Raw genomic sequence first — 27,463 nt, forward strand, 5'->3', positions numbered from 1 at the left:
GTGAGTGTGTGTGTGTGTGTGCGTGCACGCCAGTCAAGTTAAAGATGTTGTGGTGTACAGGAAATACACCTGTTACCTACCACTGGCTAGTGTTTAACTGTAGCATCTGAAGATGTAGGCGGTTTTCCCAGTGTTTTTGTAAGGGGGTAGATCAGCTTTAACATTGCAGATCGATTATAGCTTCCATCAATGTAATTGTCTGTATCATTTCCAATCCCCCATATCATTTTTTTGCAAATATATATATTTTCCCAGTGTTCATTGTGTAAACAGAAATGCACAGCTGCTACCAAGACTCCACTGACACTGACAATCAAACAACATGTCAAGCTACCAAGAGAGATTGTGAACCCACAAAAACATTTCTAATCAAAGGTTGTTTTGCGAGAGTTTTCTGATTTTCTCATGCATGTGGTATGGAAGACTGTGTGTTCTAACTAGCTGGGACACAGGGAATGGTTATTCATGGGGTCACACAGAAGTTGGCTCAATGTGAATGTAAAAACATTGATGAGAACTGTGGGAAAGAAATGCCCCTAGGCCACAGCAGGGAGAAGCTGTCGAGGACCTTGACAGATTCTGTCAAGGGGCATTTAGTTGCCTAGGATGACTGGTGTTGGTTTTGTTCTATTTTCAGGGGTTTTGTGAACATCCAGACATTCTTAGTATTGAAGTTGCTATACTGATATATATTATTATAATTTATACATAATAAATCCCTCCAGATTAACTAGTTTATTAAATAAGTATTATTATGAATTCACTGTTACAATGCATTCTAATTTACAGTATTTCTTGATGGTGGAATAAAAAAAAACTCAAGGAAAAGTTGATTTGGATGAGCCAAACATTTAGTAAACACCATCATAAGAACCATGCACTTTAGTACTCACGTGGCCTGTCTTACTAAATGCCCTCTTGACCTGCATTCCTTAGCTCTCCTCTCGTTTCAAAACACTTAGATTATAGAATGATTCAAAATAATTTAAAACAGATCTTTAAAAAAGGATTACTCCTATATATTACATATATATGTTGACCACAAAATGAATGAATAACATTTAATTAAGCAAAAACCATCCATTGGCTCTCGATATGACATTGTGCTCGTTTTACAGTACAGGTTGTTAAATGAGGATAGGTCGGCGAGTCGTTGGTGAGAAAGGTCCGTCACAGAGTAGAGAGAGAGGTGTGTGCCTCACTCATTCACAGAGTCCTTTGGGGCAAAGAGGGGACACTGCTAGGCGTAGAAGGTCTCCACTTTGACTGCTTGGCAGAACATCGTCATAGAGAAGACCAAACCCAGAATCTAAACAAAGGGAACACATACACAACCAAAACCCAATGTGACACAACTACATCATCAATAAAGTGGTCGTGTCTGAATACCCATACTTGTGTCCTAAATAGTAGGCCGTTTGAGTATGCAAAAAAATATATAAAAAAGGTTTAATAGTATGGGACATTTAGAAAATCGAGTATACTTTAATAGCCCATATTTCATGGTAATGTCGGCTTTGACAACAGTTGATAATCAGATATGGGGATTTGCTACCGAAATTAACCAATAACGCGAGACAACGCAATCGTGCAAGACGCATTCTCAGTATGAGAAAATATAACGTTTTCTAGTATGTGTTTTTTTCTTCAATCTATAGTATGGTTTAAATGCCAGGCTCATTTCGGCTCTTCATCCAGTAGAATTCGATGCACACTTTTCCACAAAGTTGGGAAGATGTGGGCTGCGAGTGATTGGCCCCAGTTCTTTTCAAGTAGCCAAACGACAAAACTAGGCTACTTCATTGGGAAGATGCCGAACAGCGAAGCTTCTGCGGTGGTGTTCAAATGTAGGCTAAGTGGTTTTTGTTCTCCTTAAAATTCTCACGAGTATTGCATTGTAAGCAACATCTAAATCGGCCATGGATGGAGATAGTGATTTGGACTTGTGGTTTTACTTAATTATCCGTACTGACCAATAATTATAACTGCAATTCTGATCCAACCATTAATTCATACATTGTTGTTCCCCTGGCCTGAAAGGATGAAAGTTCAATATGTAGCTAGATGTAGAAGTCTAATGTTAACTAGCTAACGTTGCCCATGAACAGAAGTTAGGCTAGCAAGCAAGCATTTTAGCCAAGTAGCCGAGGACAACAAAAAATAAAAGCGTGTACTGCATGACAGAGTGATAGACAGTTTCGTCAACATGAAAGCGAGGAGGATGGCATTAGCGGTTCTCTACAAGTAGGGGGAGTCAACAGGTTTTTCTACACACACACAGAAATCAGAACCATGGACAGCCACATCACATTTAGCTTATGTTGATTGGACTAAATTGTTTTTGGTATATTTTAGTTGTCACTATTAGACTAAGCACAGGTGATGTTCATGTTAAAATGTTGAAGTTGAAGTGGTGCTGGAATAGTGCAGGCAGATCCTGTTTTCTTTGCGACAGTTGTTTAGTGGTCCAAAAAATGTTGGAAACATTAACTTGTTTGACCATGCTGTAGGTCATGTAACTAACTGTACATGCAATATGCTTTGTGGACTTCACTGGACAGAGGTTGCTATATTTTGTGATAAAACAAAAGGTATGGTTGAATTTATTTGTATTGTTTAACCCTATATATCACAGTTGCAAGGCAAATGAATTAACAGGTTATAGAGCAAACAACGCAATTATCACAACACAGGTTGCAGTCGTGGCATACTGTATACTTTTTACTACGCTATGTGCTAAATAGTATGCAGTTTAAATTAAGTGTGTAGTAAGCTAGTATGGGTATTTGGACAAGACCAGTGTCTCCATTGAAAATAAAAGGAACAACCTCATGAATTTGAATTCACTGTAATTGTTATTAGAGGCCTACTTTCAAATCATCTAATTCCTTATCAATTATTAGTGATATTAGCCTAGTTCCAGATCTGTTCAATATGTGCTTTAACCAACTCTGACTTTTGTTGTCCTGCCATTCAGTCTGACCCCAATGCAAGCTAAAGTAAACGTTCATATGCACAGATATTTAGAATGGAGTCTGTTTAGCAAAGTTGGAAAAGCAGATACCAATCTTCTGGTGCCAAGCTAAGATGTTATGGTTCCCTGTCAATAGACATCACTATAAAATGCTATCCACTGAAACATAGGCATTCAAAGCACTTTCAATGTACACTGAAGAGTAATATTGTGTCACCAGTGTCTGTACCTGTGTGAGTGCCGTACACAAGGCAAATATCCACAGGGCCACCAGATTCTGTTGTATCCAATCCTTCACCCGCTCGTAACATGGCTGTGGAGACACACAGGAATGGAAACAAAAGTTTTACAGCACATTATCACATTAACATCACATTAACCCACATTTATAGCATGGAGTGCCTAAGTGTAGCCTACAGCAGGGTTGGGGTACATTTCATTTTCCTTCTGGTACTAGTCTTGGTAGACTTACAAGATTATCTGGCCCACAGGCCCTTCTCTACACCGCCCAACACAAAGTGACACATCCTCCCATACATGCCTTTTACTCTGCAAATCACCTCCTTGTCATGTTAGCTAAGTGGGTCCCATATGGATGCCTTCAAAATCCCCCCCTCTTCTCTGAATAAATGTTCCCTGGGATAGCTACAATCCCTATCTATCACTAGGGGCGGAAGGATGGGAGTAACTTGCAGATGGTACCATCGCTCTGTGCTGGGACAACATTCAGACAAGCGAACGAGCTGAATTTTTCATGGCCAACACAAACAGGATATACACTTAGGCGACGTCACCTAAAGTTTCTCCAACTCTCCCTTTTGAACATTCAAGAGACATTACGTGAAAACACAGTGTCAATTAAAAGGATGATGTACCACTAGACAAACACAAGTCTTCACGTATAGAATTGTGAATAGTTTACATATCCTCAAAGCAGCTAAAGTGGTTGTTGTAATAATGAAAGAAAGTGGCATAGACAACGGCAGACAGCGATGGGACTGGCACAGAGTACATGAGCCTGGCATGGTATACGGCAGAAAGAATTTATGCCTCACAGTCTTTTTTTTCAGTCTTCCCCTATAATCAGGGATTTAGACCTGTGACACCAGTTGAGTGGATTATTTCACCAAACAAGGGTATTAATCAAGTGATTATATATTAATTAACTACCAGGGGCAAAAGAAAGAAAATCAGCAATGCTGCTGCAGACCTCAAGGCACAGATTTAAAAACCCCATAGAGTTGATTAACATAATAAAGAAATCCCCATCAAAATCTGTCTAAGCTAGAGACATGTTTTTTTGTTGTTGTATGGGCTCAATCCACCACATACGCCCATGCTGGCCTTCCGCATCAGCAGTGAAAAGTGACAGGGATACAGAGCTGTTTGTCAGACCAGGAGACGAAAATGCCTGTAACACTACAGAGGTTTTCTTGAGAAGACCGATTTTTGAAAATTGTTTGGGCTACAAACTATGACCCCAGTATCGAAAGCAGAGACTCTCATGAACACGCTGGTGTTCTCTGTGTTGTTCTACGACCCCCACAAGTGTCACAGGACTCGTCTAAAGGTATCCCGGTACCGGTTAAAAAAAGGTTTTGTGCCCCAAAAAAGGGGTAAAATGTGTAAAAAATATATATAAATACTCAGCAAAAAAAGAAACATCCTCTCACTGTCAACTGCGTTTATTTTCAGCAAACTTAACATGTGTAGGGCCTCCCGAGTGGCGCAGTGGTCTAAGGCACTGCATCGCAGTGCTAGCTGTGCCACTAGAGATTCTGGGTTCGAGCTCAGGCTCTGTCGCAGCCGGCCGCGACTGGGAGGCCCATGGGGCAGCGCACAATTGGCCTAGCGTCGTCCGGGTTAGGGAGGGTTTGGCCGGCAGGGATGTCCTCGTCTCATCGCGCACTAGCGACTCCTGTGGCGGGCCGGGCGCAGTGCACGCTGACACGGTTGCCAGGTGTATGGTCTTTCCTCCGACACATTGGTGCAGCTGGCTTCCGGGTTGGATGGGCATTGTGTCAACTTAACATGTGTAAAAATGTGTATGAACATAACAAGATTCAACAACTGAGACATAAACTGAACAAGTTCTAAAGACATGTGACTAACAGAAATGGAATAATGTGTCCCTGAACAAAGGGGGGGTCAAAATCAAAAGTAACAGTCAGTATCTGGTGTGTCCACCAGCTGCATTAAGTACTGCAGTGCATCTCCTCCTCATGGACTGCACCAGAATTGCGAGTTCTTGCTGTGAGATGTTACCCCACTCTTCCACCAAGGCACCTGCAAGTTCCCGGACATTTCTGGGGGGAATGGCCCTAGCCCTCATCCTCTGATGCAACAGGTCCCAGACATGCTCAATGGGATTGAGCTCTGAGTTCATCGCTGGCCATGGCAGAACACAGACATTCCTGTCTTGCAGGAAATCACGCACAGAACGAGCAGCATGGCTGGTGGCATTGTCATGCTGGAGGGTCATGTCTGGATGAGCCTGCAGGATGGGTACCACATGAGGGAGGAGGATGTCTTCCCTGTAACGCACAGCGTTGAGATTGCCTGCAATGACAACAAGCTCAGTCTGATGATGCTGTGGTGACACACCGCCCCAGACCATGACAGACCCTCCACCTCCAAATCGATCCCGCTCCAGAGTACAGGCCTCGGTGTAACGCTCATTCCTTCGACCATAAACCCGAATTTGACCATCACCCCTGGTGAGACAAAACCGCGACTCATCAGTGAAGAGCACTTTTTGGCAGTCCTGTCTGGTCCAGCGACGGTGGGTTTGTGCCCATAGGCGACGTTGTTGCCGGTGATGCCTGGTTAGGACCTGTCTTACAACAGGCCTACAAGCCCTCAGTCCAGCCTCTCTCAGCCTATTGTGGGCAGTCTGAGTACTGATGGAGGGATTGTGCGTTCCTGGTGTAACTCAGGCAGTTGTTGTTGCCATCCTGTACCTGTCCGCAGGTGTGATGTTCGGATGTACTGATCCTGTGCAGGTGTTGTTACACGTGGTCTGCCACTGCAAGGACGATCAGATGTCCGTCCTGTCTCCCTGTTGCGCTGTCTTAGGCGTCTCACAGTACGGACATTACAATTTATTGCCCTGGCCACATCTGCAGTCCTCATGCCTCCTTGCAGCATGCCTAAGGCACATTCACGCAGATGAGCAGGGACCCTGGGCATCTTTCTTTTGGTGTTTTTCAGAGTCAGTAGAAAGGCCTCTTTAGTGTGTCTTAACGACCGTTCCACAGGTGCATGTTCATTAATTGTTTATGGTTCATTGAACAAGCATGGGAAACAGTGTTTAAACCCTGTGAAGTTACATACGAATTATGTTTTAAAGACAGAGTCCTGAAAAAGGGACGTTTATATTATATCATTCTGTGAGACATATTTATATTTATATATTCCTGAGCTTTCTTATATCTCCTAGATATAGGATAGACACTTAAAAACCTTATTCCTTATGATACATTTTTTGACTATCTGTTTTGCCATTTAAGAATGTGTTATTCACTGGGATTCTATAGGCTATAGCCCATAGGGTCAAATACCCCTTATATTTGAATATGCCTTATACCCCAGATATAAGGCATATGAGAACAGGTAGTTATCCACAGCAGAGCAGTGTTTCCCAAAGCGTGGGTCGGGTTTTAGCAAAAGCTCAGTGGACTGTGGGTGGATTGTCTGAGATTTATCACAGTATACCGTAATGTTTTGTTTAACTGGTTGGTCACAAGGAAGGTTTTGGACCAAACAATTACATTTGGGTAACAAAAACAACCAGATAACATTTGGGAACAACTAGTGTGCGCGTATGTGTGTTGGAGAGAGGGAGAGTGTATGTGTGGGAGCATGTGTGTTTGTGTTCGTGTATGTGTGATTCTGTGCATCTTACCGCGGTCCACCAGGTCCCTGGATTCACGAGGCCACAGTTGTCGCTGTACTCCAGACAGCAGGAATCGGGCACGCGGCTGGCATTGTACACCTCAAACCAGTCCGTATGGTTGGTCACGCCACAGCAGCGGAACTACACCAGACAAGGACACTGAATGTTAATGTCCGAACAGAGAGGAAAACCAAAAATGCTACACACTAAAACCATTCTGCATGATTCATGAACAGAGATCGTTCTCTGGCACTTCCATATGTACGGTACTAGGCAAAAGTTTGGACACACCTACTCATTCTGTCATGATTGCTATCCTCGAATTCCCTGTCATAAATCAGCCAAGGCGCAGCGTGCCGATAGTTCCACATATTTTATTTGTGAACCCGAACAAAACAAGAAACAGGTGAAAACTGAAACAAACGTGATGTTCTGGGGCTGCTCAAACACAGCTGCACAAAAACAAGATCCCACAAAAAACACAGGGAAAAACAGGCTGCCTAAGTATGGCTTCCAATCAGAGACAACGAATGACAGCTGCCTCTGATTGGAAACCATACCCGGCCAAAACATAGAACACAAAACATAGAATGCCCACCCACCTATCACACCCTGACCTAACTAAACAGAGAAAACACAGCTCTCCTAGGTCAGAACGTGACACATTCAAGGGTTTTTCTTTATTTATACTATTTTCTACATTGTAGAATAATAGTGAAGACATCACAACTATGAAATAACACATATGGAATCATGTAGTAACCATTTTTTTTTAAACAAATCTAAATATATTTTATATTCTTCAAAGTTGCCACCCTTTACCTTGATGACAGCTTTGAACACTCTTGGCATTCTCTCAACCAGCTTCACCTGGAATGCTTTTCCAACAGTCTTGAAGGAGTTCCCACATATGCTGAGCACTTGTTGGCTGCTTTTCCTCTCTGCGGTCCAACTCATCCCAAACCATCTCAATTGGGTTGAGGTCGGGTGATTGTGAAGGCCAGGTCATCTGATGCAGCACTCCATCACTCTCATTCTTGGTCAAATAGCCCTTTCACAGCCTGGAGGTGTGTTGGGTCATTGTCTTGTTGAAAGACAAATGATAATCCCACTAAGCGCAAACCAGATGGGATATCGCTGCAGAATGCTGTGGTAGCCATGCTGGTTAAGTGTGCCTTGAATTCTAAATAAATCACAGACAGTGTTACCAGTCTCTTCTTCTTATTGGTGTCCTTTTGTAGTGGTTTCTTTGCAGCAATTCGACCATGAAGGCCTGATTCACGCAGTCTCCTCTGAACAGTTGGTGTTGAGATGTGTCTGTTACTTGAACTCTGTGAAACATTTATGTGGGCTGCAATTTCTGAGGCTGATAACTCTAATGAACTCTGGGTCTTCCATTCCTGTGGCACTCCTCATGAGAGACAGTTTCATCATAGCGCTTGATGGTTTTTGCGACTGCATTTGAAGAAACTTTCAAAGTTCTTGAAATTGTCCGTATTGACTGACCTTCATGTCTTAAAGTAATGATGGACTCTCATTTCTCTTTGCTTATTTGAGCTGTTCTTGCCATAATATGAACTTGGTCTATTACCAAATAGGGCTATCTTCTGTATACCACCCCTACCTTGTCACAACACAACTGATTGGCTCAAACGCATTAAGAAGGAAAGAAATTCCACAAATGTACTATTAACATGGCACACCTGTTAATTGAAATGCATTCCAGGTGACTACCTCATGAAGCTGGTTGAGAGAATGCCAAGAATGTGAAAAGCTGTCATTAAGGCAAAGTGTGGCTACTTTGAAGAATCTGAAATCTGAAATATATTTTGACTTGTTTAAAACTTTTTGGGTTAATACATGATTCCATAAGTGTCATTTCATAGTTTTGATGTCTTCACTATTATTCTACAATGTAGAAAATAGTCAAAATAAAGAAAAACCCTTGAATAAGTAGGTGTCCAAACTTTTGACTGGTACTGTATGTTAAACATATCTCTGTCACCTCTTTTACTTAGATAGTTCTCCCTCATCACTCCAAAATGGTCATTACTGAATTTAAACTAGATTAACTTTGCCTGGGTGCATTTTGCAGTGTGGTAATGTATTCAGTATTCAATGGGGGGGTGGGGGGGGGGGGGGGGGGGGGGGTGGAGAGGGTAAACTTGGTCTTATGGAATGAGAACACTTGCTGCGGTTCTGACATGTGACTCAATCTAGAATTTAATCTTGAACACATGGTCTCACTCACTCACGATGTGCAGTCAGTCGCACAACTTCACTAATGCACACTATTCACCAATGCACACTACAAACAATCAAACTGGACTTCATAATGTAAAAAGGGTCATTCTGTGATCACATAGCCCAAAGTTTGATATCTTGTATCGGGTATCTTTTGACATCTCTTGGCAGCCTTCACCAGCAGTGCCTGCTGCATTTTTATCAGCTCCTTTTATTCAATCTTTTCTCTACTATCTTTCCTCACCTTGTGTTTCCTACTTTTCCTTTGCCCATGATTTGAGCTGTGGATTTTTGTCATGAATAATACAAAGCCAAGCACATCAAAGTGAGTGTGGAAACAAACACTGTTGTTCTTCGGGGAGCCGTGCGGTCCAATTTGCATTTCTCTTACTGTTTGGCAGCCTATTTAAAGAATCCAAGGCTATTCTTATTGGTTGGAATCAGGTTAGATTGCGTAATCCCTTGTCCCTATGAAGTGGTACATATGATCATGTAATTAGCCTGCACTACTGTATTTCTAAAAGCTTGGCCTCTTTTAACACTATCCTGGTCCCAGATCTGATTGTGCTGTCTTGCTAACTCCTATGGTCATTGTCATGCATTGGCATAAACAGATCTGGGACCAGACCAATTTAAGACAACTGTACTGTTCTACTGCTGACCACCAGGAGGCAGTCTAAGCAGGACACATTGACTTACATTTTACATTTACATTTTAGTCACTTAGCATACGCTCTTATCCAGAGCGACTTACAGGAGCAAGTAGGGTTAAGTGCCTTGCGTAAGGACTTACATCAGTTTGTACGATCATCCAGGCGTTGGTCAAGCCTACGTTGCCCTCGGTGCCAAAGAGCTGGAGTCCCCTCTTCAAATCCCTCTGGGCATAGTGATCAATCTGGATACAAGACACACAAAGACATCAAGGTGAAGACATGGACATCCTTACTCATGCAAAACACACACACAAACACTCTCTGTCTCTCTGTCTCCGAAACACACAACTTATTTACACATTCAGACAGTCAACAAACAATACATCAATCCGATTGATTGCCATTGATCCAGAGCCTTTGCTCTCTCAAAAACTGTGCCAGTAGGGTAATGTAGTCTTTTGGCATGTTTGTGTAGAGGGCCATAGGCTGACACCATCAGTGGTCTGTTCAACCCGCTGTCAAAAGGGCACTTTGCTAAAATCACATCTGTTTACAGCCCTTTCAACACAGCTGCAATGTTGCATGAATAATAGACTCTATACCTGATATTTTTCTGAGCAAAATAATATACGGGTACAATGTAGAACACAAAGGTAACACAAAGGATAAAAGAGCATGAGAAAGGCCTTCAAGGGAAGAGTTACTAAAATCCAATTTCATAATTTTAGCTTTGTTCTTATCTTGTATTCCCTTCTGAAAATAACAGGAGCAAAATTTGCTCTGCTGAAAGCACAACGGGCCTTATTCTGACTTGAGATGCATGCTTAACTCTGACTTTCGCGTCATTCATTGTCGTCAATGGGAGACAAATTCGAGTTTAGTGCCATCTCAAGTCAGAATATGGCCCATAGGAAATAAGTCTCCTTGTAGATACTGGCTCATACTTCCAATCATAACTTTGCTGACACTGCTGTAACTTAAAAAATGCATGATCAAATCTGTCTGGATAAAGACCAATCCACTCTGATCATTTTTTTTGGGGGGGGGGGGGGATCTTGGAGGCCTGGTGGCCTGGCGATTAGGAGCTTGGGCCGGTGACTGATGGATCGCTGGTTCGGGTCCCCGTTTTTGACCTTGTGGGAGATCTGTCTACGTGCCCTTGAACAGAGCGTTGACCCTGGTTGCTTCTGTGAGTCGCTCTGGATGGGAGTCCGTTAGATGACTAATGTGATGTAGTTGTTGAGCGGCTTAACTGCAAGTATATTGTATGTTTTAAATATTCAATCAAAAATAAATAATAATATACTTTTTTAAATGATTATAATAATAAAAATAATAATAATAAAAAACATATCCCGTGTCTCGCCTTGGAACACACTGACTCATATTATGCCGGGTCACTACAAGACAGCTAAACCTGCCATATTAGATTAGAGATTCAAAGAAGGATTTTGTATCATTTTTCAGCAAATGGCAATCGCTGCGGCCTCACAGTCTTTAAAGTCATTGCTTTGAGTGATTCTAATGAACTTGACGCTGCCTACAGAACTACTGTTGTTTTATACACACTGTTACGGATTAGCCTGAATCATGTTGTAATCAAATGGGCAATTTAGAAACAGTGTGAATACTCACCAAACACTCTCTCTTCCCAAAGCAGCTCATTATACAGCAGTAGAGCTTTTAAAATCTTTCTCTAGGCCTCAAGGTTTGCTGTTTTTTCATGTTTATTTTCTTCCTGGTAGTTCATTTATGGATTAAGGCTAAACTAGAGTCCGCTCACCTGGTGTCCCAGGTCTGAATCCATCCCTTTCTCTTTCTCATCGTCTAAAATATGTCCTCTCCTCTGCTCCTTCATCTGTACTGATCTTAAAGAATGTACCAGCTGAAAGCCAGGCTAATGACGAGCTTCCAGCATATTTTTTCCCCCTTTCAAATCTTTGCCTGTCAGTGCAGTGAAGGGAGAGGAGAGGAGAGAACAACGTTTTATTTCAGACAGCGTACATAGAGTGCATTTGCAAAGTATTCAGACCCCTTGACTTTTTCAACATTTTGTTACGTTACAGCCTTATTCTAAAATTGATTAAATCGTTTTTTCCCCTAATCAATCTACACACAACACCCCATAATGACAAAGCAAAAACAGCTTGTTAGAAATAAAAAAGAAAACACGTAAATATCACAAGTGTCGCACACCTGTATTTGGGAAGTTTCCCATTCTCCCATTCTTCTCTGCAGATCCTCTCAAGCTCTGTCAGGTTGGATGGGGAGCTTCGCTGCACAGCTATTTTCAGGTCTCTCCGGAGATGTTCGATCGGGATCAAGTCTGAGCTCTGGCGGTGCCACTCAAGGACATTCAGAGACTTGTCCCGAAGCCACTCCTGCGTTGTCTTGGCTGTGTGCTTAGGGTCGTTGTCCTGTTGGAAGGTGAACCTTCGCCCCAGTCTGATGGCCTGAGCGCTCTGGATTTTCATCAAAGATCTCTCTGTACTTTGCTCCGTTCATCTTTCCCTCGATCCTGACTAGTCTCCCAGTCCCTGCCCCTGAAAAACATCCCCACAGCATGATGCTGCCACCACCATGCTTCACCGAAGGGATGGTGCCAGGTTTCCACCAGATGTGACACTTGGCATTCAGGCCAAAGAATTCAATCTTGGTTTCATCAGACCAGAGAATCTTGTTTCTCATGGTTCCTTTTGGCAAACTCCAAGCGGTCTGTCATGTGCCTTTTACTGAGGAGTGGCCTCCGTCTGTCCACTCTACCATAAACGCTTGATTAGTGAAGTGCTGTAGAAATAGTTGTCCTTCAGGAGCTCTGTCAGAGTGACCATCGGGTTCTTGGTCACCCCCCTGACCAAGGCCCTTCTCCCCCGATTTCTCAGTTTGGCCGGGCGGCCAGGTCTAGAAAGAGTCTTGGTGGTTCCAAACATCTTCTATTTAAGAACGATGGAGTCTATTGTGTTCTTTGGGGCCTTCAATGCTGCAGACACTTTTTGGTACCCTTCCCCAGATCTGTGCCTCGACACAATTCTGTCTTGGAGCTCTACAGACAATTCCTTCGACCTCATGGCTTGGTTTTTGCTCTGACATGCACTGTCAACTTTGGGACCTTATATAGACAGGTGTGTGCCTTTCCAAATCATGTCCAATCAATTGAATTTGCCACAGGTGGACTCCAAGTTGTAGAAACATCTCAAGGATGATCAATGGAAACAGGATGCACTTGAGCTCAATTTCGAGTCTCATAGCAAAGGGTCTGAATACTTATGTAAATAAGGTATTTCTAAAAACCTGTTTTCGCTTCGTCATTATGGGATATTGTGGGTAGATTGATGGGGGGAAACAATTTAATCCATTTCAGAATAAGGCTGTAATGTAACAAAATGTGGAAAAATCAGTGGGTCTGAATACTTTCTGTATTTTAGACATTGTACTGTGTTAAATGTTTATTGGACGAGGAATCAGGAAATATGAAGAGAAGGCGAAGGCTCTATGCATCGTCCCAAAATTGATTTTATCTTTATTAACTAGGCAAGTCAGTTAAGAAAAGTTCTTATTTACAATGACGGCCTACCCCAGCCAAACCCTAACTTCAATCACGGCTGGTTGTGATACAGCCTGGAATCAAACCAGGGTCTGTACTGACACCTCTAGCTAGATGCAGTGCCTTAGACCGCTGCGCCACTCGGGAGCCCCAACTGGTAAAATGGCAAACTGTTCATCTATGTTCGTCTGCCGATAGCTCCCAGCAAGGATAGAATAGTGTCAAAATGGGGTCTATTTGTGGTTCTATTCTCTCTGGAGGTATTCCCCTTAATGTCTTATGTTTATTCAAATGCATTCATATGTATCATATTTATTCATAGGAAAACATTGACAGAAGCTGTTCACGTTTTGTTTTCCACAGTCTATTTTCCTCAACGCTGCTTTGCTCCTTTCTACTTATTGTATTATGGTTTTATCTCAACCTGATTGCAATATTGAATTCTATGAAGTTTAAATCAACAGATACTTTTACTAGACGTGGGTTCAATTAGGTTAGTATTTGTACTTTGAGCATTTGGTTGAGCCTGCCTGAGTGGCAGTTGATCCTGCCTGGAGTGCCAGAAGTCCAGCTAAAGTGTTTGAAACAAAACAAATACTATTTGAACCCAGGTGTGTTTTTTTACTGTCAATACCCCTACAGGATTTCACCAATGGGTTTCTCCTTTTCACACAAAGAGCAGAACATTTTATGTTTTGTAGGTAGTCCAATTAATTAGTCATTTCATGTTGCCATTCATTTAATTGGTGAATCAATATGATTAGTAGTGTGTTTTACCAATCAAACAATTCTCTCAGCAGGAAATGAAACTTTTCCATGCTTGAAATTCATTCAGGAAGTGGTTACATGACTCAATTTCAAATTGCTACATTGAACCTCAGTCCCATGTTGCTGAGGTGAAATGTGCACCTTGTTTATGTAAGAAATGTGGTTCATACTATTATTATATACAACAAACTGAGTTGTGCCACACATTGGAGAAAATGTCACTCTCTTTCATTTGAGTCACATTCTAATGCTTTCATCATTGAAGCTTTTACAAATATTAATTAATTAATCATATTATAACAATTTTCTTTAATAAAAAACATATTATATAATGTGTATACCAACTGAAAGTGACTGACACCAACTCCAGGTGACTCCGACAACTTCCATGGACATGTGAGTCTGTCCGAATATGGACAACGTACGATTCACCATTTTCCTACAGTAATTGGTTTGACAGACACGGTTTCCTAGTTGGAAAGGAACCCCCCGCCTGGCTGCTGTAACTTTTTTAATGACCCTATTTGATTAGGTGGTTATGTGACTAGGTTATGATGAAACTAGGTCAGTGTTTCCCAATCCTGGTCTTGGGGAACCCGAGGGGAGCGCATTTTAGTTTAGTTATTGAAGTCAGTCAAAGACGGCAAGGTTGGCAGCTGTAGGCTGGCATTAGGTGGCACGCGCTGATGTGTTGAAGGAACAGCTGGGAGTGTTCAAGGCCATCAGTGGAGTAGTGGTGTTGTGGCAATGAGACCCGGCAACAGAATACTGATGACGGATCAGAAATCAGCTCTCTGGGTAAAGTTTCCTCGTTATTTCCTACTTTCTCATTCATGTTGAATCAACGTGGCTGGTAGGTTGAATATTTCTGAAAAAGGCAACAACAGACTGTACGCTGTTTTTTTGTAACTCAGATCTTCAGCGGTAACTGATACATTTGGCGATAACGCAAGTTGACATAACCATTAACGTCATGTACCAACTCATTTGATCACTCTGACCTTGCTGAATCATGTGTGTTTTAGTGTTGGGCTGAAATAAAAGCCAGCACACACATCTGCCTTCCAGTATCCGGAATGGAAAACAATGTTTAAAAAAAAAAGAACATAGCCTTCCCAACAATAACATGAACATATGTTATTAACTCTTATGTACATATGGAATGGCCCTGCGGTTCAAGAACATCGTAGAGTCCATTTAAACTAGCCACTGGAGGACCATTCCCTTTCTTTCTTAATTCCTAACAAGTCCTACAGTACATCTACAGTACGCCTGGCTTTTACAGCGCTCCGGTCTTTTACCCAGTTTCTCATTGCACTGCGTTGTGTAGAACAGTTAAGAAATGAAACGGAATCATTCAGATCCGGAATGGAGGATAGGGAAACAGGGGAATGTTAGACATAGGGACTAGGGTGGGGACTGAGGAAAGTTAACATCCATAGCGGAAGGGATATATTGGCTGAGAGCCCGGGAAGATGCTACCAATACAGGAACTCTTCTAGAATTACACACCAAGTGAGACAAACCAAAGGATTATAATGGCTGTGGGGCAGAGGATTCAGATTTAACAGAGCCTGTATGGGTTTTATTACATAACCAGATAAAAGGCTATACACAGTACGAGAGTGGGAAAAATCAAATACACTCAAAGGAAATAAAGAGGGAGGAGAAAAATATCAAAGGGTAGGATCATTATTTACTAAAAGGTACAGGCAGAGACTGTAGACACCAACGGCCTTGGCCCTGGCCCTCGGGGTAGCGAGGATGCCACAAGTCATGCATAATGGAGTAGCCGTGGCCGATAGATTGGAGGGCGTCCCGTTATTGGAGCAACGCTTGTTTAGATGGATTGAATTTGAAGTGCCGTGAATTGTATTATTATGTCTGTGCATGCCAGTGTACTGGTGTGTATGTAGGAGCAGGATGTATGTGTGTGTGTGCGAATTGTATTATTAATCCCTTCCCAAGTCGGAAATGCTCTGATGTGTAGAGATGTATTTATGTTGAAAGGCCAATGCTCCTCTACTTTTCAATCCAGTTCCACAGACATGTGACTAACATAAATGGAATAATGTGTCCCTGAACAAAGGGGGGGTCAAAATCAAAAGTAACAGACAGTATCTGGTGTGGCCACCAGCTGCATTAAGTACTGCAGTGCATCTCCTCCTCATGGACTACATCAGATTTGCCAGTTCGTGCTGTGAGATGTTACCCCACTCTTCCACCAAGGCACCTGCAAGTTCCCGGACATTTCTGGGGGGAATGGCCCTAGCCCTCACCCTCCGATCCAACAGGTCCCAGTAGTGCTCAATGGGACTGAGATCTGGGTTCTTCGTTGGCCATGGCAGAACACTGACATTCCTCTCTTGCAGGAAATCCCGCACAGAACCAGCAGTATGGCTGGTGGCATTGTCATGCTGGAGGGTCATGTCAGGATGAGCCTGCAGGAAGGGAGGAGGATGTCTTCCCTGTAACGCACAGCGTTGAGATTCCCCGCAATGACAACAAGCTCAGTCCAATGATGCTGTGACACACCGCCCCAGACCATGACGGACCCTCCACCTCCAAATCGATCCCGCTCCAGAGTACAGGCCTCGGTGTAACGCTCATTCCTACGATGATAAACACGAATCCGACCATCACCCTTCGTGAGACAAAACCGCAACTCGTCAGTGAAGAGCACTTTTTGCCAGTCCTGTCTGGTCCAGCGACGGTGGGTTTTTGCCCATAGGCGACGTTGTTTCCAGTGATGTCTGGTTAGGACCTACCTTACAACAGGCCTACAAGCCCTCAGTCCAGCCTCTCTCAGCTTATTGTGGACAGTCTGAGCACTGATGGAGGGATTGTGCATTCCTGGTGTAACTCGGGCAGTTGTTGTTGCAATCCAGTACCTGTCCCGTGTTGTTAGGATGTACCGATCCTGTGCAGGTGTTGTTACACGTGGTCTGCCACTGCAAGGACGATCAGCTGTCCGTCCTGTCTCCCTGTAGCGCTGTCTTAGGTGTCTCACAGTACGGACATTGCAATTTATTGCCCTGGCCACATCTGCAGTCCTCATGCCTCCTTGCAGCATGCCTAAGGCACGTTCACGCAGATGAGCAGGGTCCCTGGGCGTCTTTCTTTTGGTGTTTTTCAGAGTCAGTAGAAAGGCCTCTTTAGTGTCCTACGTTTTCATAACTGTGACCTTAATTGCCTAAGCTGTTAGTGTCTTAACGACCATTCCACAGGTGCATGTTCATTAACTGTTTATGGTTCATCGAACAAGCATGGGAAACAGTGTTTAAACCCTTTACAATGATGATCTGTGAAGTTATTTGGATTTTTACGAATTATCTTTTAAAGACAGGGTCCTGAAAAAGGGACGTTTCTTTTTTTGCTGAGTTTATATTATTACATTCTGTGAGACTTAAAAACCGTACCGGAATCAACCACAATAAAAATAAATAAATAAGAGTGAGACGTCGCCTTACCTGGTCTTGGTAAACAAAGAAGAGCATGATGGACAGAATCTCCAAGAAGAAGATCAGAAGAAGGAGGATGAAGAACTGTGGAGAGAGAGAGGAGAGAGAGGGAGAAATCGGGGAGAGAGAGAGAGAGAGAGAGAGAGAGAGAGAGAGAGAGAGAGAGAGAGAGAGAGAGAGCATTTTTATGAGTTGACCCATCAGGCCCAGGAAACGCTCACCAGAGACATATTACATGCCAGTGTAGTATGAACTTTAACATGAGAAAGGAAGAGCGGGGAGACAGGGGAGAGGGACAGACAAAGTGTCAGGAAGAGTGAGTTGAGGAGACATGGGAGATCGAACGCCTTTAGGTCATTCTGCCTTATATATATTTTTAAGACTGACAGGTAAGAAGGGGAGGAGTGGGACAGTAATACTCAGAGAGACAGGTTGGGTCGTGATACAGTGAGCTCCAAAAGTATTGGGACAGTGACACATGTGTTATTATTTTGGCTCTGTACTCCAGCACTTTGGATTTAAATTGATACAATGACTAGGAGGTTAAAGTGCAGACTGTTAGCTTTCATTTGAGGGCATTTTTATCCATATCGTTTTGAACAGTTTAGAAATTAAAGCACTTTTTGGACATAGTACCCCCATTTTAGGGGACCAAAAGTATAGGGAGGAATTCACTTATGTGTATTAAAGTACTAAAAAGTTAAGTATTTGGTCCCATATTCATAACATGCAATGACTACATAAGAGCGTCTGCTAAATGACTTAAATGTAAAATGTAAATTTGACTCTACAAATATCCCCCCCCCCCCTATAATGTTAACCTCCCCTGTTATTGTAATGGTGAGAGGTTAACATGTCTTGAGGGTATATTTGTGCATCTGGAACTTTCCCACTCATCATGATTCACGATTCATTTAGGATTATCCATAATCATGTTAGCGTCCACATTAATCTAGAAGTGGTTAGAAACATATTCTATTCTTATTTACAATAAAAGTGACTCCAAAATGATACAATACATTATTTACCATTCATTTCTATTATGCACAAAATAATCTGAATCACAACCAAAACAAACAGCAAATGCATCCAACAAATTTGTCGAGTCACAAGCACGACGTAGTCATTGCGTGATTTATTTTATTTTCTCACCAGCCCAAAGGTTTCTGCCCTAGTGCACTTCATCTCTCTCTCTCACTGACTCGCTCTCTCCCTACCTCTCTGCTCCTGAACTCATACAAACCAAATGGAAATTATATCCGGCATCAGACAAAAAAAGTACTCTTGCAATATGACCGAAGTCGAAACCCAAAGCAATTAATCAATTAAGGAAATTAGAAACAGAGAAACAGAATGAGTTGCTTCAATTAAGATGGAAGCTAGAAAACCAATTGGCTGTCAGTTAGAAAAGATGTCAGGTAGGGAGTCGGTAATTGAATGGCAATCATATCTACTGCCAGAACCTCCTTCCCTCTAAAACGTCTCAGTCTAACATGATATTGGTTGTAATGTGATAGCAGGCAATCCATCAATCAAGTTGATAGTTGACTCATTCCCATGCCACGGTTCGAATGAGAACCACATGCTGCTGTGTGAACTAACAAGCAACATTGAGCTTAGCCAATGTTAGGGCGGCAGGTAGCCTAGTGGTTAAGAGTGTTGGGCGACTAACCGAAAGGTTGCTGGTTCAAATCCCCAAGGTGGGAAAATGGGTTGTTCTGCCCTTGAGCAAGGCAGTTGGGTTAAATGTGGAAGATACATTCAGTTATGCAACTGACTAGGTATTGCAAAGCCTTTGTCATCCACTTAATGCCTCACAACTGCTGGTGACTGTAAAATGGCTGTGAGGGTAGCCACCACTACAGTAGCCAAACCAGCTCTGTTATTTATGCTATGACTTGTTTCTCCTCTCGTCGGGCTTGCTGATATCCTAGTTTAGTGGAGATCAATGCCTTGGCAGGGAGAGCAATGAGGAGAACTATAATGAAACTGCTGGTCGACCATTGATCTCGGGAGGTTTATCGACTATGTGATTCCCATTCAGCATGAAAGCTACCGAGGGTCTTTGTTGATAGACGGAAGATGGAGAAACTGAAGAAACTGTCCGACGGTGCCTCCCAAATCAATACCTTTAGGAATCCAGCTACGTCGGACCGGTAACTAACTAACTTGGGGTGGTGGGAAGGTTACAACTGTGCTAGGTCCCAAATTGCTCTTGACTGGCGGCCCTTTTGCTTTGTTGTGTAGCCACTGATCTGAAAGGACAGGCTAGGCGAAAGCAACGCTGTGGTGTTTTTAAAGATTGCACCAATGTCAGATTCCAGGCCACTAATTAAAACCCAACCTCCCGCTCATCACCTTTGACCTGGGGCCAGTCTTGCACGTCTCATTTCACACCCATAGAGATTTAGTAGAGATTTAACTCCTGGACCGTGACTTAATGCAGTGAGTCTGTGGTGGAGGTAGAAGCTTCCAGAGAGGCTGTTATTAGCCGCAGGCAGGGCTCTAAAGTGCAAACAATTGGTTCGTATGCGACCAGGAGTGTTATTTTGTGAGCACTGTGCGACTTGGAAAAAATCTCTCAGATAATTATTGTTGTAATGATAAGGCAAGTGCAGATCGATAGCGTCTTGGTTGCACCATTACTACAGCGAAAACGGCTTGCTTATAGCCCAACCAGGTCAAAAGATCTGACCCATATTACCGGCACTACATTTTTATCTACCTATAGTGGATCCCAGGGACCATTTTACATTTATAAACCATGTCTGGGTCGTTCTAAAACTACTCACGGGCCGTTCTAAAACTACTCACACGTCGTTAACCATTTGTTTACACCCGTGGTGTAAAGTAATTAAGTAAAAATACTTTGAAGCACTACTTAAGTCGTTTTTTGGAGTATCTGTACTTTACTATTTATTTTTGGCAACTTTACTTCCCTACATTCCTGAAGAAAATAATGTACTTTTTACTCCATACATTTTCCCTGACACCCAAAAGTACTTGTTACATTTTGACAGGAAAATGGTCCAATTCACACACTTATCAAGAGAACATCCCTGGTCATTACTACTGTCTCTGATCAAGCGGACTCACTAAACACAAATGCTTTGTTTGTAAATTATGTCTGAGTGTTGGAGTGTGCCCCTTGCTATCCGTCAATAAAAAACACAAGAAAATTGTGTTGTCCGGTTTGCTTAATATAAGGAATTTGAAATGATTTATACTTTTACTTTTGAGACTTAAGTACATTTTAGCAATTCCATTTACTTTTGAAACTGAAGTATAGTTTAAAACCAAATACTTTTAGACTTTTACTCAAGTAGTATTTTACTGGGTGACTCACTTTTACTTGAATCATTTTCTATTAAGGTATTTTTACTTTTACTCAAGTATGACAATTGAGCACTTTTTCTACCACTGGTTTACACTTTGTCCAGTCCTGTTATCTTATTGGCTAGCTAGCTAGTATCTCCAAACATTTGGGGGCACAGAAAGAAAGGGAAAAGGTCATAGCAATGAATAAATGACAGATCTCTTGCCATGTTTTCATAACCAACCTGACGTTTTTAAAAAGACAGTGTACAATTTTCAATGTTATGCATCTCAATAGGAAAACAGTACTTTTACACAATGTAGAAAACGAATATTACACAAACGACTTTGTAATATCAATGACAGGTATTAGTATCAACATTTTAGCTTTTAAAATAAACAAATGCCTTTAGTCACATAATACCCACTGGGCACAGAACACAATTCAATGTCTATTACACATTGGTTCAACGTAATTTCATTGAAACAGAACACAATTCAATGTCTATTACATGTTGTTTCACCAGAAGGAGCAGTCTACAGTGGAAACAATGTTGATTCAATTATCCAGTGGATAATTTCTTCTTTCTAGGGCACAACGTGTGCTTAATGTAGCTAGAATTCATATAGGCTGTATCTCAATCAATCAAAAAAATCTCATTTTCTGGTGCTACCAATGAAAACATAATTTTGAGCCCCGGCTGCAGGTTAACCATAATGGAATGTTGACCATTTTGCTTGACAACCCAGTTGACAGCGACCTGGTTCAAATTGGCTGAAATGTGTCAACGGATCTGAAATGTGTCCCTACAAGACCACTTCAGAGCGGTCAGACTAGAAGGAGCAGGCTACAGTGTAAAAGCATCGCAGTCCACCAAAATGGCTATTAGGCTCTGTTCCATTTTAGTAAACTACTTAGAATGTGTGCCCAAAGCTTTGTTCCAATTTGCATAGTAGTAAACCACTTGAAATGTGTGCACAAGGGCAAGGCTCAGTGGTGACCCGTCATTCAGGGCAGGTTGGGCAGAGCCTGTTTTGAGCACTATCTTTGTAGCCTGTTTTGCATGTTATTTCGGCATAAATATGTCACATATCAGTTTGCAAACAATGTAAAAAATAATAATACTAGTTAATAAAGCCGCTAGTAGTTAATACAAACATGGTCTCTTTTTTGCTTTCTTGAGAAAGGCAGCTCCAAAACGCGGGTGTTTCAGCTTAGCTCAGTGCTTTCTGTGGTGGTGGGGCAGCCAGTGGAAAATACGGAGCGTAGGGGTTGGTAATGTTCTCTAGTTGCGCCGTGATTGGCTCAGTGTTCTGTCACTCATGGGGACACTATGTCACTGCCAAATCTAAGGGTAGAGCTAGAAAATTCAAGCCCCTTGGGTTCTGCCATAGAGTTACATTAGAAGTGCACATCCAAGAAGGCTCAAGGTCATTAGCCACAGATAAAATGACATCAAATCACGTTATATCGACATGGACTGATCATGTCAACATCATACTTTCAAAATCTTAGCTAGCAAGCTAGCAGTCATCATCATGAATGAAGTCGACAATCTACTGGCAAATTCTTTTTAATCCTTGTCATATGAAGAGAAAGAAAGAAGAGAAATTATAGATCAAACGTATCGGTACTCTTCGGCCATTGGACATAAACATTACACAACAAGTTGGAAATCACAAATTCAACAATGAGTGGTTTAGAAGGAATCAGTGGCTAACTGCAAGCATTGCAAAGCAATCACTAGCCTGCTATTCAGTGCAGTGGGTGTGTGGTCCCAAGTCTGGGTTTAAGGGTCTCTTTTCCAAGCTTAAAAGGATAAACATTCAACATTGGCCATGACTTCTGCCGCGCTCAAAACAACTGGAAACTCGGAATTGCAAGTCGGGAAATCGGGCCTCTTTCTAGAGCTCCGACCTGAAGATCACTGACGTCATCATGATTCGACCTTGTTTTCTTCCAAGATCCCAGTTGTCTTAGAAGTAGGGCCGATTTCAAGTTTTCATAACAATCGGTAATCGGCATTTTTGGACGCCGATTATGGCCGATTACATTGAACTCCACGAGGAGACTGCGTGGCAGGCTGACCACCTGTTACGCGAGTGCAGCAATGAGCCAAGGCAAATTGCTAGCTAGCATTAAGCGTATCTTATAAAAAACAATCAGTCTTAACATAATCACTAGTTAACTACACATGGTTGGTGATATTACTACTTTATCTAGCTTGTCCTGTGTTGCAAATAATCAATGCGGTGCCCATTAATTTATCATCGAATCACAGCCTACTTCGCCAAACGGGTGATGCTTTAACAAGCGCATTCGCAAAAAAAGCACTGTCGTTGCACCAACGTACCTAAACATCAACAGCAATGCCTTTCTTAAAATCAATACACAAGTATATTTTTTTAAACCTGCATATTTAGTTAAAAGAAAATCATGTTAGCAGGTAATATTAACTAGGGAAATTGTGTCCCTTTTCTTGCGTTCTGTGCAAGCAGAGTCAGAGTATATGCAGCAGTTTGGGCCGCCTGGCTTGTTGCGAACTGTGTGAAGACCATTTCTTCCTAACAAAGACCGTAATTGATTTGCCAGAATTTTACATAATTATGACATAACATTGAAGGTTGTGCAATGTAACAGCAATATTTAGACTTAGGGATGCCACCCATTCGATAAAATATGGAACGGTTCCGTATTTCACTGAAAGAATACGCGTTTTGTTCTTGAAATGATAGTTTCCGGATTTGACCATATTAATTACCTAAGGCTCATATTTCTGTGTGTTTATTATATTATAATTAAGTCTAAGATTTGATATTTGATAGAGCAGTCTGACTGAGCGGTGGTAGGCAGCAGCAGGCTCGTAAGCATTCATTCAAACAGCACTTTCCTGCGTTTGCCAGCAGCTCTTCACAATGCTTGAAGCACATCGCTGTTTATGACTTCAAGCCTATCAACTCCCGAGATTAGGCTGGCAATACTATAATGCTTATAAGAACATCCAATAGTCAAATGTATATGAAATACAAATGGAATAGAGAGAAATAGTCCTATAATAACTACAACCTAAAACTTCTTAACTGGGAATATTAAAGACTCATGTTAAAAGGAACCACCAGCTTTCATATGTTCTCATGTTCTGAGCAAGGCACTTAAACGTTAGCTTTTTTACATGGCACATATTGCACTTTTACTTTCTTCTCCAACACTGTGTTTTTGCATTATTTAAACCAAATTGAACATGTTTCATTATTTATTTGAGACTAAATTGATTTAATTCATGTATTATATTAATTTAAAATAAAAGTGTTCATTCAGTATTGTTGTAATTGTCATGATTACAAATATATATATAATTTTTTAAATCGTCCAATTAATCGGTATCGGCTTGTTTTGGTCCTCCAATAATCGGTATCGGTAGACCTCTACTTGAAAGTACCATAAATCCAGAGAACGCCAGACTTTAATGACAAAATTTGCCCACGAAGAACCGCCGCGCCACCTTCTTGTTCAAGTGAGCACAGCACAACAAGTTGAGTCCAAAAATGTATTGTACGCTGCTGCATAAATGATGTAATATTCCAGGGAGATATGTATACTGTAGCTACAGTAAGAAAGTAATACTAAGTGTATGTTGTGCAGTAAGCTGTTAGTAGCACCCTAATAATTTGGTCCCTTTTCCCCTCCAGATTTTGCCTACTGTCCTGACTTAGTGGTGCACATGTAGCCTATAGCCTGTTTTAGAGAAATATAATCATTGAATATTGTAAGCGCTTTCATTGTCTGCTCATATGCCCCCTTTATTTATCCAACGGTTCTGACTCTGTGTACTATGCCAGAGTTTGTACATCTCAAATGTCAGTAGAAACCACATTTATTTAAGCAAGTCCGCCATATCAGCTATGTTTTTTTCAAAAGCAGTAAATGAGGCTGAATGTGTGAGGATCGAAGCTGGAGACGAGAAGCAGGTACAGGGAGAACATTTAATAAACAACGGACATGAGACAGAACAGGAACCGCGTCTGGAAAGGAGGAAAATAACAACATTAATTCTGACACAGGGAACAAACAGATATATATTTTTTTAACCTTTATTTAACTAGGCAAGTAAGCTAAGACCAAATTCTTATTTTCAATGACGGCCTAGGAACAGTGGGTTAACTGCCTTGTTCAGGGGCAGAACAACAGATTTGTACCTTGTCAGCTCGGGGATTTGAACTTTCAACCTTTCGGTTACTAGCCCAACGCTCTAACCACTAGGCTACCCTGCCGCCCCAATAAAGAGGGGGTAATCAACAAAGTAATGGAGTCCAGGTGAGTCCAATATTGCGCTGCTGCGCATAATGATGGTGACAGGTGTGCGAAATGAAGGGCAGCCTGGTGCCCTCAAGCGCCAGAGAGGGAGAGCGGGAGAAGGCATGACAGAATTAACTGTTTAGCTACCAGACAAGGCTCCACTGAAAGCCAGGTGTAGCAGTGGTAAGATGTTGGGACTGCTGTTGGGACAGCTTTATGTAGGCGCTAAAAGTGTGTGGGCACCGTTTGTCACCGGTTATAGTGCAATTAATGTATTGTTTAGTGTTGTGTTGTGTAGTGGGTTTGCTGGCATGCACCTAAAAACATGTTGTTTTTTTTTGCCCCACCAAGATTTACATGCTAAAATCGCCACTGGCAAGGCTACATGTCCATAATCACATCCTGTATCACTTAGAATAATCACATCCTGTATCACTTAGAGTGATCTGCTAGTGTGGATATTGGAAAAAAGCTTTGTATTCTCCAACGAATCTCATGGAGATAATGGAATAAAACGTGAAAACTTAACCTCACTAATAGACGTTCAGTACACAACTGTTGTAAAATGCCACCCACAACAAGTTATTGCCATGTTACAAATTACCACTCAACCGTATTACTTTTAATCCCGATACATATCAGGCACGAAGCACCACAGCACTTCAACAATTAGCACTGTCAAATCTTAATCTATTTCCCCCTCAATGATCAGTTCAGTTATCAAATCTCTAATTGCTTTTCTAATGAAAGCAGAGGGTTAGAGCTGTCTATTTCGAAATCGATGTGAAGGCTCAAGGTGATTCGTCAGTCGCTGCGAAAAAGCCTTCGCGGACATCGTCTTCCTATCAAATCGACACAGCGGTCCAACCGGCTAGGCACTCTGGGAGAATGTCAAGGCCGATACTAATGATGGGCTTTAGCTCTACGATACGTTTGATGATCGGTCCCATGGGGCCAGTAATTGAGCCACCTGCTGTGCTGCTGTCAAACTTGATTTAATTGCTAGGTTTAAAGGCTAAGTTAACAGAGTGTTAGTCGTTCGAAGTAAATCAAACTATATGGTTTGTTATACGATGCGAGACTTGTTCTTATCCACCAGAGACAATTCTGACTTGAAATAGCGTTTTTAATGGAAAGATCTTCATGGAGCTTGGAGTTATGAATGCGGGTCTAAAGTTCCTGCATGGGCCGCATATACTGAATGTACATAATGTATAATCACTGTCTGTTGATGTTGACATCTGTATGTTGCTTTGGATAAAAGTATCTGCTAAATTACAATTGAAAAAATGTGAATATAACATGACGCTTACAGCAGAAATGAATGTGAATGTGTATAAATACTAATTATCAAGGGTATTTTTGTCAACAAGAGTGGCAGATACTCTTTGTTAGATACTCACACTCAGCAACAGCGGACGACTTTCTTTGACAGCTCCGACACAGCCGAGGCAACCTATCACCATGATGATGGTCCCGACCGCAATGAGTAGATTGGCTGCTGAGAGGGATGGGAGGGATGAGGAGAGTGTGGCAAAGTTGCCCTGGGTCACTGACAGCCATACCCCCACGCCCAATATTCCACAACCCCCCAACTGTCAGAGAGAGAAAGACAAAGGAAGAAAGAAAGAAAATATTGAGAAAGTGAGTAACATTAAAAAAAAACACAACATAAAATACTTCAGGATTATTTGGTGCACACATATACATTTAAACACAACACACACAAATCCCAAGGCGATGCCAGGAAATGCATTGCCCGGCATGCTCAACCAAGACTAGAAGCCTCGATTTGCATGGCTAAATATGTGATTATTGTTTTTCTCCCGCACTTCTATTCCCAACTGTAGAACAACAGCAGATCTGTTTTAATCAGCTCTTGAGCTCAAAGTAGGGCAGGTCATGAATAAAACTGCTCTGAAGCGTTGTGTGCTACCGCTCCAATCACTTAGACAGGTTGGTGCAAGTCACCCATCACCATCCACCATGATCAGAATATTAGGACAGCTGGAAATTAGAAGATGATTATACCGCTGTCTCTCCTCATACCCCTGAGAGAGGCGTCAGAAGGGAATCATGGTCAGAGAGAGGGAGAGAGATAGGAAAGGAGAGAGAGAGGAAAGGAGAGAGAGAAAAGACCAAGAAATTGATAGACAGAGGCAGACAGGGCACTGCATTAATGTACATGAAATAACAATGACAAGTTAAAACAAATATGATACATGCTCCAAGGCCCTATGTTATCGACACATACAGTAGCGCTTTACATAGGTAAATACCACATGCTCTGTGCCTCTGTTAGTACAACATCT

General features: G+C 41.9%; 1 protein-coding gene across 4 annotated transcripts in view; it reads right to left on the reverse strand.

The window, feature by feature from the left end:
• Positions 1-226: 226 nt before the first annotated feature.
• LOC115167558 (tetraspanin-4) overlaps positions 227-27,463 on the reverse strand; it is a 103,822-nt gene continuing 76,585 nt past the window's right edge. For 3 of the 4 annotated variants that reach the window (XM_029722123.1, XM_029722122.1, XM_029722120.1), the window contains 6 exons: positions 26,555-26,746; positions 17,549-17,623; positions 9,907-10,008; positions 6,879-7,010; positions 3,204-3,287; positions 227-1,309 (listed from right to left, as the gene is read on the reverse strand). In XM_029722123.1, the coding sequence (XP_029577983.1) occupies positions 1,241-1,309; positions 3,204-3,287; positions 6,879-7,010; positions 9,907-10,008; positions 17,549-17,623; positions 26,555-26,746 (654 nt within the window). In that variant the 3' untranslated portion in view covers positions 227-1,240. The remainder of the gene's footprint in view (positions 1,310-3,203; positions 3,288-6,878; positions 7,011-9,906; positions 10,009-17,548; positions 17,624-26,554; positions 26,747-27,463) is intronic. The other variant, XM_029722121.1, reaches the window with a different exon arrangement.

Source organism: Salmo trutta, chromosome 29, assembly GCF_901001165.1.
Source record: "Salmo trutta chromosome 29, fSalTru1.1, whole genome shotgun sequence".
NCBI lineage: Eukaryota > Metazoa > Chordata > Actinopteri > Salmoniformes > Salmonidae > Salmo > Salmo trutta.